Genomic DNA, 17,049 nt, shown 5'->3' with positions numbered 1-17,049 from the left:
GGACCTTAATACCCCATTGTCACAAAGAGATAGATCAATCAGATAAAAAGTATGCACGAAATAACAGAACTGAATCATACCTGTGAGCAATAGGACTTAGCAGATGTTTAAAGAGTGTTCTACCCAACCACATCAGAATACACATTCTTCTCAGCTACACATGGGACATTCTCCAAAATAGACCATATATTATCCGATAAAACATTATTAAGTAAATGCAAGCGTATTGAAATTATCCCATGCGTAATCTGGCCATAGGGCATTGAAATCGGAAATTAATGGCAAAAGAAATTGCAAAACCTGGATAAATACATGCAAATTAAATAACAACCTTCTGAACAACCAGTGGGCTACACATAAAATTAAAGAAGAAATAAAGCAATATCTACAACTCAATGAAAATAGGGAAACAACATACTGTAATCTGTGGGATGCAACAAAAGCAGTCTTAACAGGGAAATATATAGCAATAAATTGTCATATCAAGAAAACAGAACGAGCATAAATAAACAGCCTAATGCTTCATCTCAAGCTTTTAGAAAAGCTCATAGACAAGAGTAAATTGTAAAGATTAGAGCAGAAATCAATGCAATAGAAACTAAAAAAATACAAAGAATTAATAAATCAAAAAGCTGTTTTTTTGAGAGTACAAACAAAACTGACAAACTTCAAGCCAACCTTATCAAGAAAAAGAAAGATAAAACCCAAATTCATGCAATAAGGACTAAAAGGGGTAAATTATTACAGATCCCATGGAAATTCAAAAGATTGTAAATACCTACTTTGAAAATCTCTACTCACATAGAGTGGAAAACACAGAGGAAATGGACAGATTTCTAAAAACATATGAACTACCAAAGCTCAACCAAGAAGATATAGCAATTTAAAATAACCCAATATCAACTACTGAAATTGAAAACGTAATTAAAAACTTACCAACAAAGAAAACCCCAAGTCCTGATAAATTCATGGCTGAATTCTACAAGAAATTTAGAGAAGATTTGATACCAATACTCAAACTTTTCAATTAAATTGAAATTTAATTGAAATTTAATTGAAAATTCAATTAAATTAAATCATTCCTGGAGGCAAGTACTACTCTCATACCAAAACCAGAGAAAGACCCAACCAAAAAGGAGAACTAATATGCCAGTTTTAAACACTGATGCAAAGATTCTCAGTAAAATACTGGCAAACAGAATGCAGCAAATCATCAAGAAGATTGTACATCACGACCAAGGTGGGATTCATTCCAGGAATGCAGGGATGGTTTAACATATGCAAATCAATAAATGTAATACATCACATCAACAGAGCCAAAAACAAAAACCACATGGTCATCTCAATAAATGCAGAAAAAGCTTCTGATGAAGTCCAACACATGTTCAAGATAAACACCCTACAGAAACTCAGAATACATGGTGTCTACCTCAATCTCATAAAGGCCATCTATGACAAACCAACAGCCAACATTATACTAAATGGACAAAAACTGAAAGCTTTCACTTTAAAATCAGGAACAAGACAAGGATGCCCACCATCACCACTCCTATTCAATATAGTTCTGGAAATACTAGCCAGGGCAATCAGATAAGAGAGAGAAATAATAGGAATAAAGATAGGAAAGGAAGGATTTCCAGATGACATGATACTCTATAGAGAAGACCCAAAAAACTCCTTTAAAAATTACTAGAGATAATAAACGAAATTCAGCAGTGTAGCTGGATACAAAGTCAACGTTCAAAAATCAATAGCCTTCCTGTACATAAACAAAAAACTCAGAGAGAGAGAAATTATGGAAATATGCCTTTCATAATAGCATCTAAAAACATAAAATACTTAGGAATCAACCTAACCAAGAATGTAAAAGACCTATATGCTGAAAATTGTGCTATGCTAAAAAAGGAAATTGAACAGGATATTAGAAAATGGAAGGATATTCCTTGCTCTTGGCTAGAGCCAACATTGTGAAAATGGCCATACTCCCAAAACTGTTATACAGATTTAACACAATCCCAATCAAAATACCATTGACATACCTCACAGATCTAGGGAAAACATTCCTAAAATTCATTTAGAAACAGAAGAATAGCAAAGGCAATTCTGGGCAACAAAGGCAAGGCAGGAGGCATCTCAATTCCTGACTTTAAACTACAGTACAAAGCCACAGTGATAAAAATCAGCCAAAGAAACAGACCTCAGAATCAATGGAACAGATTGGAAGATGCAAACACAACTACAAAGACACTAAGCCACCTGATATTTGACAAAGGGGCTAAACATGTTCACTGATGTTGGAAAAATTGGCTTTCCACATGCTGAAGACTGAAACTAGACCCACACATATCACCATCCACAAAACTAAAGTCTAAATGGATCAAAGATCTAAATATTAAAACAGAAACACTACATCTACTGGAAGACAAGATAGGTAAAAGTCTTGAAGACATAGGGGTAGGCAGAGAATTCACAAACAAAATGCAAACTGCACGAGAAACACTTCAAAAAAATCAACAGTAGGGGCTGGGAATTTAGCTCAGCGGCATAAGTGCCTGCCGTGCAAGCAGGCGGTCGTGAGTTCGATCCCCGGTACCAATAAAAAGGAAAAAGACAAAAAAAAAATCAATAGTAAGGTGTCCAGTGTAGATTTTATTGGTCTTGTTCTGTACTGTTTTGATCAATTCTATTATACATGATGATATAGGCAACTCAATTTAAAAATAGTAAGAGGCACAATGGTAACCACTTTTGATCACCTGGTATTCTATTTTTGCATCATGTGCTATTGCCCACCCTTCTGTTCTAACTGACTCTGTTTTGCTTAGTCACGTTTGGTCTTATTCTCTTCAAAAAAAGTAATAAGAACCGTGGGAGTAATAAAACCCAAAAAGTCTAATTGTTATTGTAAAAAAGAGAGGAAAGGAAGGCGGACTAAGGGATATAACCGCAGGTATGTGTGTAGGATGGAAAACCATATTACTGAGCTTTTGTTAGATCATTGAACGGAACCGTCTACAGTGTCACTGTATGAATGTCCACTTTATATGCTTTAATTTTGTAATCTGGACAACTGTTTCTGGGAAGATAATATGTAACCTATTAACTGGTGATTTCATACTGTATATTTTTTTTTCTTGAAATTCTCTATTACTTGTACCCTTTTACTGCTTTGTTTTTTCATGTCCTTTCTTTTTTTTTTTCTCTTTAAATAAAAAAAAGTCAACCACTGAGATCTCATATTATTGAAAAGTTTCTGCACTTCAAAAGAAATCACCAAAAGAGTGAAAAGAAAACCCACAGAATGGGAAAGAATTATAGCCAGCAACCTCTCAGACAAAGGACTTATATCAAGAATATGTAAAGAGGGGCTGGGGATTTAGCTCAGCGGCATAAGCGCCTGCCTTGCAAGCAGGCAGTCGTGAGTTCGATCCCCGGTACCGATAAAAAGGAAAAAGACAAAAAAAAAAAAAAAAAAAGAATATACAAAGAACTGAAAAATATCAAGCCCCCAAATTCAAAGACCCTCTCCAAAAATGGACATCTGAGATGAACACACAGTTCACAGATGAAAATATATGAATGGCAAATAAATACATGAAGAAATGTTCACCATCACTGGTCATTTGAAAAATACAAATTAAAACAGCATTGAGATTTCACCTTATTCCAGAAAGAATAGCTGCCATCTAGAAGACAATTGATAACAAATGTTGGCAAGGCTTCGGAGAAAAAGGAACACTGCTCCATTGATGGTGGAAGTGTAGACTGGTGCAGCCACTATGGAAATCACTTTGGAGATTTCTCAGAAGACTAGGATTGGAAGTACCATTCAATCCAGCTATTCCCCTCCTGGATATTTTCCCAGAAAATCTCAAAAGGTCATATCACAGTGATACATGTGCACCCATGTTCATACAATTTGTAATAGCTAAATCTTGGAAACAACCAAGATGCCCATCAACTGCAGAGTGGATGAAAAAGATGTGGTATTTTTTTATTTAAAGAAAGATTAAACAAAACAGAAAATAGGTAGAAATAGTACATACATTCAGAGGAAAAAAACAGTAAGAAATCACTAGTTGATGTTGTCGTTTTACAAATAGTTGTTCAAGGTACAAAAATGGAACATGTAAAGTGGGAATTCAAACAGAGAGACTGCAAAAAGTTCTAATCAACTGTCCAACAAAAACTTAGTAACATGGTTCTCAATCCTATACATTTAAACATACATGCAGTTATCCATAAAAGATGTGATATTTTTATACAATGGAATATTACTCAGCTATAAAAAGGATGATCTTGAGGCCTTCATAAGTAAATGGAGGCAACTTGAGACTATCCTAATAAGTGAAATAAATATCATATTTATAAATATTGCATTGTGTCTCTAGTGTAAAAAGTAATAAAACTGTATGAGTAATAAAACCCAAAATGTGTAATTGCTATTGTAAAAAAGAGAGGGAAAGAAAGTACTCTAAAAGATATAACTCCATGTATGTTTAAGTGTGTAAGGTAGATTACCATATTATTACGTTTTGTTGGATCATTGAGCAGAACTGTTTGCTGCCTCACTGTTTGAATGTCCACTCTGTATGCTTTACTTCTGTAACTTGAACAACTATTTCTAAGATGACATTTTGCTTCTTAGTTTCAAAATGCAAGTAACAGAGATTTTTGAAAGTCTAATCTGAGTCAGGGTTGGTGGTGCACACCTGTAATCCTAGAACTCAGTAGGCTGAGGCAGGAGGATGGCTGAATGTTTGAGGCCAGCCTTTGCTAGATGGTGAGTTGAGGATAAGCCTGGACTACATAACAAGACCTAGTCTCAAAAAAACAAAAAGCAAGCAAAGAACAACAATCAAATAAAACCTCCCCTCAAAACCAAAGCTCTAATCTGAAGTTCTTTTTAATTTATGACAAAGAAATTTAAAAATTTACAGTAAATTAATTCTTACTACACTATATAGATAATCAGGCCAAACTTAGTTAAGATCAAAAGGTGGGCACCATGAGAAAATTTGGAGTAGCAGGGAGAAAAGGAGAGCAATAAGGTTTAGAGCAGAGATCTTTAACCAAGTATATAGGTCTATGGCATGCTAGAAACTGGTCTGTGGCCTATAGGGAACTAGAGCAACAGAGCAGGAGGTAAGCAGCAGGCAAGCAAGAGAGCAAGGCTTCACCTGTATTTAGATTCCCCACACCTTGAATTACCACTTGAGCTCTCTTTTGATCAGAACAGCATTAGATTCCCATGGCAGTAAAAACCCTATAGTGAACTGAGCATGCAAAGGGTCTAGGTTGTATACTCCTTGTGAGAATCACTGCCTGATGATCTGAGATAGAACTGAGGCAGTGATGCTAGTGCTAAGGAGCAGCTGTAAATACAGATTTTTATTAGCAGAGAGGTTTGACTACAAAGGGAACATAATAGACCAACTGTTTCTTAAAGTAAGAATCCAACACTTATTTTAGTGTACATGTGGCGAATCCATTTTTTTAATGTTTTTTTGTTTTTGTTTTTGTTTTTTTGGTACCAGGAAACATACTCAGGAACTTGCACTTGCCAGGCAGGTGCTGTGTCACTGAGCTATATTCCCAACCCCAACCCATTATTTTCTTTACCACTTTTATCCATGTTTTTGCTCCTGCACTGTACACTTGTCCCTGTCAGTTTTGATAAATCCTAGCCAAAATGAGCAATAAAAAGATATCACTAGAGAACTTCTTTGTAAAGAGTGTATGCAAAACTACACTAAAATTATGGAGCCAAAGAGTGAATACTGGGATTTCTGACATGTTTCAAACATAGTAGGTATTTTGAAAGAGACTGAGATCTTTCTCCCAGAAAATGCACAATCATCTATGCCTGCTTCAAAAGAGTTTGAGCATTACCTTCTATCCACAGGATCTCCAAATTGGGAAAGAATGAATCTGTGACCAATTTGTAAGTCAGGTAAACTGACTTTTTTCGTGCTAGAAGAGTATCAACTGCTTAAGATTGCAAATGATGGCAACTTTAAAAAAATTTTGAGGTAACTTCAAATTTCCATATGTTCTAGATTAAAAGTCCAGGTAGAATATCCTGAGATTGCCACAAAAAACACTGGAAAGCCTGCTTCTATTTCCAACATCCTGTTTTTGTAAAGCAGGATTTTCTACAATGACAGCAATCAAAACAAGATTGTAAAGTAGACTGGACATAAGCAATATATTTCAGGTATCACTGTCTCCTATCACCCCAAAATAGGATCATTTAGTTGCAGGAAAACCAGCTCTGGGCACTCGCTGATTCTACACTGTGGTGATGTGGATAATTATTGCATTATGTATTACAGTATAATAATAATAGGAACAAAGTGCACAATAAATGTAATACACCTAAATCATCTCCAAACCATTCCACCCACATAGTTGGTGGAAAAACTGTCTTCCAATGTGCATGGTGGCACATGCCTGTGATCCCAGCATTCTGGAGGCTGAGGCAGGAGGATCACTATGATTTTCAGTCCACCCTGAGCTACAGCGAATTCAAGCCCACCCTGAACTGCAGAGCGAGACCCTGCCTCAAAAAAACCAACAAAACAAAACAATACAAAACAAAAATGTCTTCTATGAAACAGATGCCTGGTACAAAGTTGGGGATGGCTGGTTTATAGGATATTCTTCTAGGTTGATTCTAGTATTACACTGCTTTTTAGCTGTTTTACAAATCTGTAAGTAATAAAAAACTGATAACTATGTGAAATAACCCTTGTCTATATACACACCAACAAATTCTGTATAGAAGTCTGACTTCTCTTCTCTCCATGGGAAACTCTAGTTTGTGACTATTTATACATTTATTTCAACATTCCTTTATTCCATATAAAATGTGCTTCTTTCAAGTTCTCTTTTAATCTGGCTCTCACCATATGCCCAGTACCCTTAGTAGTAAGTTAAATATTTAATGCATGTCTCTTTGGGATTTTTGTTTTTGTTTTTGTTTTTGTTTTTGGGAGACAGGGTCTTGCTATAATTCAGATTGGCCTTAAACTCACTATGTAGCCTAGGCTGGTCTCAAACTTGTGGTGATCCTCCTCCCTCGGCCTCCCAAGTGCTGAGATTAAAAACATGAGTGAGGTGGCACATTCCTGTAATCCCCGCATTTAGGAAGCTGAGGCAGGAAGATGAGGCAGGAAGATCATTGCAAGTTCAAGACCAGCCAGGGCTACAAAGTGAGTCCAAGGACAGCCTAAACTATACAGTGAATTGAAACCTTGTCGTAAAGATCCTCCCAAAATTAATTAATTAATTAATTAATTAAAAAGTAGGGCCAGGAGGTTAGCTCAGTGGCATAAGTGCTGTGGCAAATGCAAGGTAAATTCAATCCCCGCTACAAAAAAAAAAAAAAAAAAAAAAAATGGATTCCACCATTTCCAGCTATTTTTAAAAGTCAACAGATTTATGCATATTTTAAAAATTTGTTAATATGACACTAAATTTCTTAAAGTAAAAGCATAGGAAACATTTTATTTTATAGTTTTTTAGCTTTATTTAAAATATTTCCCAGGGATATAGCTCAGTGGCACAGCACTTGCCTAGCAAGCATGAGGTCCTGAGTTCAATTTCCAGTGTCAAAAAAAATAAATAAATACAATAAAATACTTAAAAATTTTTTTAGCTTTTTAAGGGGGAGGTGCTGGGAATTGAATTCACAACTTTGTGCTTGCCAGGCAGGTGCTGTGCTACTGAGTTATATTCCTGGCCCAATGGTTAAACATTTACACCTCTATTAATATTCATTTCCAAGATAACACAATGTTAGGAACAGGCCCAAATGTTGCCTAGTATGTATTAACCTTTATGTATAGTAGGGTTCTATATTGCTTATTGTGTATGAGGCTCTTGACCTTATGGAGCTTATCATTTGCAGTAAGCTGAAGTGTCTCACTAAAATTTCTATTTTGAAGACATAATATCCGTGACTGTATTTGGATATTAAGTCTCTAGGAAGTACTATAATTACAGCTAAATGAAGTCAAAATAGCAGGGCTCTAATCCTACACGATTAATATCCTTTCAAGGAAAGAGATCCATTCCTCTACCACTCAGCATTCACACCAAAAAAAGGCACATATTAATAGGTTGTCTACAAGCAAGAGAGAGAGCCCTTATCAAAGCCTGACAGCTTGATTTGAGACTTGTACCCCCTGTAATTGAGAGAAAATAATTTTGTTAAGACATCTGTCTATAATATGTGTTATGGCAAACTGAGCAGACTAATGTACCATGCAATGGAAAAATATGGACAAATAATTCATTTATTTTTGCTATAAGAGGTGAAGAAAAAGTACAAGATTGGATAAAAGTACATCTTGGGGAAATGCAAATTAGTCTGGGAACTGCAAGGCACGGCAAGCTCAAGAGAGCCTGTCACAAGAAGTAAAACATAAGCTGAGACTTGAAACTTTGCTGGGTACAGACAAAAGAAAGAAACATTCCAGATACAGGAAACATTCTGTGCCAAAAAAGTAGATAAAATTGTAAGTCAAACTGTAGAATCTGGTGTGATCCTAAGAGAAATAAAATGTCTGTTGAAGGAGCTGGGCACAGTGGTATAGTCTATCATCCTGGCACTCAGGAGGCTAAAGTAAGCAAGAGAATTCCTTGAGGAATTTAAGGCCACTTAGCTTAGACAACAGAGCAAGACCCTACTTCAAAAAACAAAAGAAAAACTTTACTGAAGGAACTTAGATAAATATGTAGTAATCAAATTTTGACTTTTTTTTTTTTTTTTTCCAGACAGGGTCTCACTACTTTGTTCAGGGTGATCTTGAACTCAATGTGTAGCCCAGGCTAGCCTACACCTCTTGAGTGCTGCAATTACAGGAGTGCTTCACCATGGCAAAATATTCATTTTAAAAAGCTTTTGCTGACAGTTGTGTGATGGATGGATAGCCAGGGGAGTAATCAATGCCAGATAACAAAAAAAGTCAAAAATCTGGGTATGATATTGGGGGAGCGAAGAGCAAAACAAGATCATGTGTAAATGGCAATAGGAGAGATAAGGAATTATAATGGCTTGGACTATAGAGATAGCAAAAAGAGACAGAAAAAAATTAAAAGATATTTGAGAGGTATGATAGAAAAGACTGGCAACTAGGAAAGAGACTAAAGCAACAGGACCTACTAAGTTATTTATTCTGAAAAAGTGGCACGAGTTAGTGAGCTGGAGAATAAAAGAGAGGCTAGGTTTGTTTTGTTTTGTTTTGTTTTGTTTTGTTTTGTTTTTTTCTCACTGTGTAGTCCAGGCTGGCCTTGAACTTGCTTATATAGCCCAGGGTGGTCTTAAATTTACAGTGACCCTCCTGCCTCAGCCTCCCAAATGCTCAGATTATAGGCATGTACCATCATGCCTGACAAGAGATTAGTTTTTGAAAAAGACCATGATAAATACTAAAGTTGATGTCTCTAAAATATACATAGATTAAAGAAAACAGTTGTGAAGTTTGGATATAAAGTGAGATTATAATAGCTGCTCTCAACATACTAGTAACAAGAATGAGCTCTAAAGGATTTTAGCTTTTTGTGTCCACACATTTACAGCTCACTGACAACCATGACCATTTTCTAACAACAAAATGGTTCTGGTAGTGATCCCAGCATTCTGCAAGGCTGAGGTAGGATACCAGAAAAGCAGGGGTTTCTGGGTAACAGTGACAAGGACACTGTTTATAAGGAATTCCCAAAGGCAAAGCTTAGACATTGATGCTGAAATCATAAACAAAAGAACAATCCTGCCTAAAAGGATCTGCCTCTCAGAGGCCCCTCCCCAGAACTGGTCAAAGAAAGCCATTCAAAACCACTCTAGATTTGAACAAACAAATTATAATACTCCTCTAGTCTTGGATAAACAAATAGAAGTAATTTTAGAACTTAAAATTATTTTTCCCTAGATATGTATACTCTAACCAACACTATCAACTTCGCAACATCTGATACTCTGATGTTTTGATGCATTAAAATGAGCCTAAATATAGAATAGCTTTCTAAAAGTGAGAATAATTTAATTTCAGGAAGCTAAGTCTAAAAGAAATGATCCAGGCCAAAAGAACTTTCATAATTAACTTCTCCTAATGAAACCTTCATCATGGTAGGCATGAATATTCTTGTTCCTTATATTGAAAATTTAATACTTCTCTTCCCTAATGTGACCAAAGTCAGGCATTTTGTCCCATCAACAGAAAAGCTGACTAATATATATGTTTCATGTTCTTACCTTTCTGGCTTCTTTACCATGAATTTTTTACTTCCTGTTATACATTTTCTACAAAGACTAGTTTTATGGAAGATGACCAGTTATGGAAATTAAGAGACCAGTAGCTTTCTTTTTTTTTTTTTTTTTGAGTACGTTAGGCAAGAGCTCTACTGTTGAACTACATCTCTATTCCTCAACTCCTTCATTTTATATAGGCAATACAAGTCCAGCAATAATTTGTAGTTAAAGCCACACAGAACTTGTTAGGGGAAAGGTCCACATTTGTGTTTGCAATGGTTTGAATATGGCTTTTCCCACCTAAAAACTCATTTTGAAATTTTATTTCTAAGGTAACAGTATTTGAGAGGTGGTGAGACCTTGAAGAAACTATCAAGTAGTTAAGAGAGATGAATGCCTTTCTCATAGAACTAGATTGTAGTTACCTGATGTGGGAAGGTAGACTTCGCTTCTTCTGCATATATCTCTTTACCCTACTTCTTTTAGTCATGAGTTAAAGTAGCACAAAGCCCTCACCAAAAGCTGAGCAGATGCTAGCATCATGTTCTTGTAGTTTTTAGCCTCCAGAAACATGAACCAAATCATACTTCCATTCTTTATAAATCACTCAGCCTCAGATATTCTATTATAACAACATAAAACACATTAAGGTAGTATTTATGTTTCCTCTCTGCCTCCTGGAACAAAATGTATTCTATAGTCCCAGGACTAGATATAAAGATATTGTTCATATTAAAGAACTGAAGAACTTCTGGCTTTCTTAACTATAAACTCCTCAAAAGAAAAGAATGTATGTCAGTGAACCTCTCAATATCAGAACTTAAACACTATAGCTCCTGGCAAGTAGAAAGTATCAGTGGGTATTCACTAAATGATCAATTGTTTAAATGTGAGTTATGTTACCAAATGAATTATCAGTAAAGCATAGTTCTGGTTCTTCTTCTTCGTTTGTGTCTAGATGTCCCCCCAAAATGTCATCCATTTTTAGATGGGGCTTTTTCAGATGTAACTGAATCTAGAGTTTGAGACTGATTCATGTTCAATACTAGGATTAAGGGTAGGTGATTGCTTGATCAGTCCACTGACTGAACTGGTATCACCCTAATCTCAGCAGTCTAAATAAAATAAAAGGGAAGAAAAAGGCTTGTATCTTCACCCCTTCATAGTTGCTTTTGCTGTCTTTTGCCACCATAAACTGTTGCCTTCTGCCATGAGCCACTCTGCTGTGGAGCTATCAGATTACGAACTGAAACTGCTACAACTGCGAGCTAAATAAACTTTTTCTCTTTTAACTTGTGGGTATTGGGCATCTTGCCTCAGCAACGAGGAGAGTAACTAAGACAATAGCCCAAGCTAGCCTAGAGTTTACAGCAATCCGCCTGCATCAACCTCTCAAATTCTGGGATTACAGGCATGTACCACCACATCCAGCCTTTTAGTTCTTCTTAATGAAACACTGTAATACAGTTAAAGTAGGTCTAATGTTAGCACAAAAATAACCAAAAAATTCTCTAGTATAAAGCTAACATGATAAAAAAAAATTCATTCAGTTCCAAATAAAAATAAGAATGAGGCAATTTCTTCTTCTTTCCAGAAATTCCATTCACTGGAAGTACACATTCCTGGAAGAAGCTAAATGCTTCAAGCTTTACCTCATTTCACTTAATCCTAAGAAAAGTAATTCAGAAAGTTTATAAATGGAGGGAACCAAAAGCAAAAAAATGACAGTAAGACAGTAACAAAGTACACATATTTTATGAATAAGCACCTAAAAAGCTATTCTATCTCAGTTATACATAGCTATTCAAGATACTACTCCAGTAAGAATTCTAACAGTGCTCTTGCCTTGCCCAGCTTATAGAAGATTCAGGACACTTGTGAAGCTAGAAATAAAATCCACTATTAAAACTAAATTAACGTGAGTTTGATCCCCAGTACCAAAAAAAAAGTGTCTTAAGTTTGGGGCTGGGGATTTAGTTCAGTGGCATGAGCGCCTACGTTGCAAGCATGCAGTTGTGAGTTCAATCCCTGGTACCAAAAAAAAAAAAAAAACTAAACTAAATTAAAAGAGCTGAGTATGGGGGCACATGCCTGTAATCCTAGCCCTTGGGAGATGAGGCAGAAGGAACATTATCAGTTCAAGAAAACAAAGAAATATGGCCCCAAAATAATAGAATTTAAACCAAGTTTAATCTAATATATTTATATGAGAATTCTAAAAATAGTACATCTTAGAATAAAACTATAACTAATGAAGCACTTTCACATAATTCTGATAGCTTAATAAGAAGGAAAACCAGGAGCAGTGGTACATGCCTGGTAATTCTACCTGCTCAGGAAGCTAAGGCAGCTGGATTGTAACCTCAAGACCAGCCTAAACAATTTAGTGGGCCCTTCCTTGTCTCAAAATAAAAAGGACTAGGGAGGTATCTCAGTGAGAGTGCCCCTGGGTTTCAACCCTAATACAACCAAAAATAAAAAAAATTAAAAAGAGGAGGGTAGAGAAAGAGGAGAAGGAAGAAGGAAAGGAGGAGGAGAAAAAGCAGGCATCATGATTTTCACTTCATAGATAAGGTAACTAAGGTTTAAGGAAATGAAATGATTTATTCAGTTTAATAAAGTTCATAAAGTGATAAAGCTGAGACCAAACCTGAGCTCTTTTCTGACTCGTAACTGGAGTTTCTACATAAAAGGACCATGAATCTCCATAAGCCATTCAAAAGGGCTCTACAAAAATCTCAGAGAACAGTTTAATCATTAGAATGTTTTTATAGAAAACTATAAAATGACAATAAAGAATTACAGTATACCCTCAAAAAATTGCAGTTCAGTGTTCATGGCCTCAGATAATTCATGAATTTTACCTCAGAACCTAACTACTAGTTGTTGATGGAAATCCCCACAATTTCACAGAAACTGCAAATATCCTCTGCAATTGTTTATTGGTGGGAGGTTTGCAACCAGCTAATCCAAAAACATTATTTAGTTCTCCTTGCTGCTGATTGGGTGCTGCCCTGTAATCCACCTCTACAGATGCACAAACATTTCCACATTATAACAGGTTGCTGAGCACCTGTAGCTATCTACAATATTCTCAGTTTTGCTCTTCCTAAAGCCCTAAGATGCTGTCTAAATACCATACACATTCTAAAGCTTTATTAATACAATATTTTATTAAATTAAATTACATAGCTGAGCATGGTGACACGCCTATAATCCCAGCACTAAAAAGGTTAAAGCACAAGAATCGCTGTGAGTTCAAGGCCAGCCTGAACTACATAAGTGAGTTCAGGAGCAGCCTGAACTACATAGCAAGACAGTGTCTCAAAAAACAAAAAAAAAAAAAAAAAAAAAAAAAAAAGAAGAAGAAGAAAGAAAAAGAGAAGAGAAGGAAAAATCACCCAATGCTAAATAAAAGGGAGGAAGAGCAATTTTAAAAATAAATTACATAACTTCAGGAAACAGCATACTTAGGGTTTAAACTATAAAAACCAGCATTATTATTATTATTGGTCTTTTTCATTTTTACGGGTACTGGGGATCGAACTCATGACTGCCTGCTTGCAAGGCAGGTGCTTATGCCGCTGAGCTAAATCCCCAGCCCAAAAACCAGCCTTATATTGTTCTGACCATATCTGAAAATCACAATTTTTCACAATTTACGTTGCTCTAGGAATGTGACCCGCATGAGCTATGGGAGCCCACTGTACTATGTATTTGATAGATTTGAATACCACACATGATGTAAACACAAAGAAAACATAATAATTAAATACGAATACCATTGTGTCCACCTCCCTATTATATCTCATGTTTCCTTCAGGAAGTCTCAAAACCACTGTTTTATCAAAGCTCTATTTCCTTAGTATTTTCCAAATTTGTCTTTGATAAATCATGCTGGCTTTGACTGTGATGTAAGTATATAAAATATATGTCTTTGAACCCCAACATGGAGAATTCTAATTCAGTTAAGCCCATATTCTGTTGTTGTTTTTTGTCTTGATTGGAGGTAGGGGGCAACTAGAGATCAAACTTAGGACCTCGTATGTGTTAAGTATACACTCTACCACCGAGTTATATCATCGGCCCCAATTTATGGTTTTATTCTCCAACACACTGGTTTTTAACAAGCACTTCAGATACTACTGATCAGCTATATTTACAATACATACCAAGTAAAATTAAAAAAAAAAACGTAGACCAAGAAAATATAAGAAAATTCAGGAACTAAGACTATCAATTTCAGATAAATCTAAAGCCAGAATAAAATACAGATTGGGACCTACTTAAGCCTAGCCTCCAAACCTAACTGTTCTTTTCCCAGTTTTTCAAAAAACAGATCACCTGCTTAGCACCATAATGTAGGACAGACATAAAAGAGTTTCAATTTTAGGCAGGGCATGGTGGTGCATGCCTGTAATTCCAACATTCGGAAGGCTAAGGCAAGAGGATTGCCTCGAGTTTGAGGCCAGCCTGAGCCACACAATGAGTTCAAGCCCACCCTGGACTCCATAGGGAGACCCAATCTCAAACAGAATTTTTAAAAAGTTGCAATTTTATCATCTTGACTTGCTTATCTTGAGACTACTAAAACTCACTAAATTCCAAAACACAAGCCTAAGACTATCATGGATATTTAAATGACATCTTTCCCAAAATGCTAGGCAAAAAAGGGAACTTAGGGTGAATAGGGATGGAAAAGAGTAAAGACTCTGCCCTAGCAGGAAAAGTCAGTTGGTCCACTCCTTCCTTGGCAGGAGTCACAGAAATCCACACTACTGAATCAGATTTCTCGAAGAGATACTAAGAATAATTCTCAAGGATTCCTATGCAAGAGATCATCATATATAATCATAATCATACGGTAATAATCATCTACTTACAAACTGCCTCTTCGTGGAAGGCTCAACTCCTTCTGAAAAACAAAATATACATAAGTTAGAAACAATGACCCATTTGAGTCCTACAGGTCTGTCTAAATTTTCTAGGAAATTTACAGCAATATCTTAATAATGGAAAAACCAAAATATTTCTAAATGGTAATTTTTGTCTTTAAAAATGAAGTGAAATAAACAACAGTCAAGATTATCTCTTCCCTTTCCTAAAAAGAATGCCTGACACAGCTGGGCATGGTGGCACTTGGGAGGCTGAGGCAGGAGGATTACTTTAAGTTTGAGGTCATCTTGGGCTACATAGTGAGTTCAAGGCTAGTCTACACTACATAGTTTTTTTGAGACCTTGTCTCAAAAAAAAAAAGGGGGGGGTGGGGGTTGAGAATACTTGCAATCTTTTTCCCACTTGATGGAACCGTCTCCCCAATGCTGATTCTAGACATCCTTTGGTAAAACCTTTAACTACTGATGAACTGTAAAGAATTTATATCGTTAGCATCAAGAATACGAAAGAAATGGGGTTGAGGGTAATTAGAAAATATTTTTGATAAATAACTACAGAAAATCTTAAATGATAACTACATATATCACTAGTGTGAGAAATAATCCTCACTGTAATAGACTGGGACTCCTGTAACTTGCTTTTGTAGGTAGGATACAGTTCTAACTTCTATCAAGCTTCTCTTTTTTTTTTTTCCTGGTAGCGGGAATCAAACTCAGGACCTGGCACTTGACAGGCAGGTACTGTGGCACTGAGTATTATCCCTGGTCCCTACCAGCCCTCTCTCAACAAATATTTTTAACTTAACTTTTTCCACGTGTCTTCAATATTTATTATACTGTGGTACCTCAGTTTACAGACTTAATGTATTCTACAGTTTTTGAAAAGATGGCCACATTTGTACTTACGTGGTAAAGATGGCTACAGTCTTGTTTGTCACCCAATGTATAGTTTGCAAATCAAACCAAGATTGTGCCAACACTTCTGTTTGTAAAACAAATTGTTTCAAACCAAAAGTGTTCATGAATTGAGGTACCACTGTATATTGATAAATACTTATCAGTATCAGTTTACATGTTTTTAACATTACATATAGTTTTATATTATTTGTATACATCTGTTGACATTGGAGACATAAAACCACAAAACCTAATGGATATATTCATATGGATATATAGCCCTTCAGTTCATTAGTCCTTAAGTAGTAGTCTACTCTAAAAAGTCAATATTTATTTATCCATTCTCCAATAAATGGAAATTTAATTTTCTGTCAATGTTTTTTCCCTGTATTAAAACAGTATTCATATAAATGTTCCTGTACATGTATTCTAATAAACACATATAAAAAGCTTCTTGGAAGGAGCCAGGTGTGGTGGTGCATGCCTGTAATTCCAGCACTCAGGAGGCTGAGGCAGGAGGATCAGTGTGAGTTCGAGGCCAGCCTGAATGACACAGCAATACCCTATCTCAAGACACAAAAACAAAAAAATTTCTTGGATGTATACATTCAAAGGAATTGCTATATCAAGAAGTATTAGATATTCCAAAGTGCTCCTCAAAATCATTGTACCAATTCTTCTCCTCTAATATTTTACAAGTATTTTTCCCCAGACCTGACACTTAGATTCCAAACATTTATAACTGTCTACTCAAAAATCTCCCGACCAATATGCCAAAAAGTAAACTCTTCTCTCAATAAAAACTTTCTCTATACTCCAGCCTTTCCACATCTTAGATGACGGTAACTCTGTTCTCTGTAAGTTGAGACCAGAACTGCAAACAGCTGTACTTATTCTGTTTTTTTCTATATTCCACATGCCACCCACCAGTAATTTTTAAATGGTATATGTTTAAAATACATTCATAATCCAGTCATTTCCATCTCCACAGACATGTGTTCT

At 35.8% G+C, this 17,049-nt stretch overlaps 1 protein-coding gene across 7 annotated transcripts in view; it reads right to left on the bottom strand.

The window, feature by feature from the left end:
* Positions 1-17,049, bottom strand: part of Mast2 (microtubule associated serine/threonine kinase 2) — a 332,530-nt gene that overhangs the window by 140,899 nt on the left and 174,582 nt on the right. For 6 of the 7 annotated variants that reach the window (XM_063236388.1, XM_063236385.1, XM_063236389.1 and 3 more), the window contains one exon: positions 15,139-15,170. In XM_063236388.1, the coding sequence (XP_063092458.1) occupies positions 15,139-15,170 (32 nt within the window). The remainder of the gene's footprint in view (positions 1-15,138; positions 15,171-17,049) is intronic. The other variant, XM_063236386.1, reaches the window with a different exon arrangement.

The sequence above is a fragment of the Cavia porcellus genome, unplaced genomic scaffold (genome assembly GCF_034190915.1).
Source record: "Cavia porcellus strain 051 isolate PalLab524CR breed Dunkin Hartley unplaced genomic scaffold, mCavPor4.1 scaffold_25, whole genome shotgun sequence".
NCBI lineage: Eukaryota > Metazoa > Chordata > Mammalia > Rodentia > Caviidae > Cavia > Cavia porcellus.
The sequence above is the reverse complement of the archived record's forward strand: the minus strand, read 5'-3'. Positions and strand labels throughout refer to the sequence as shown.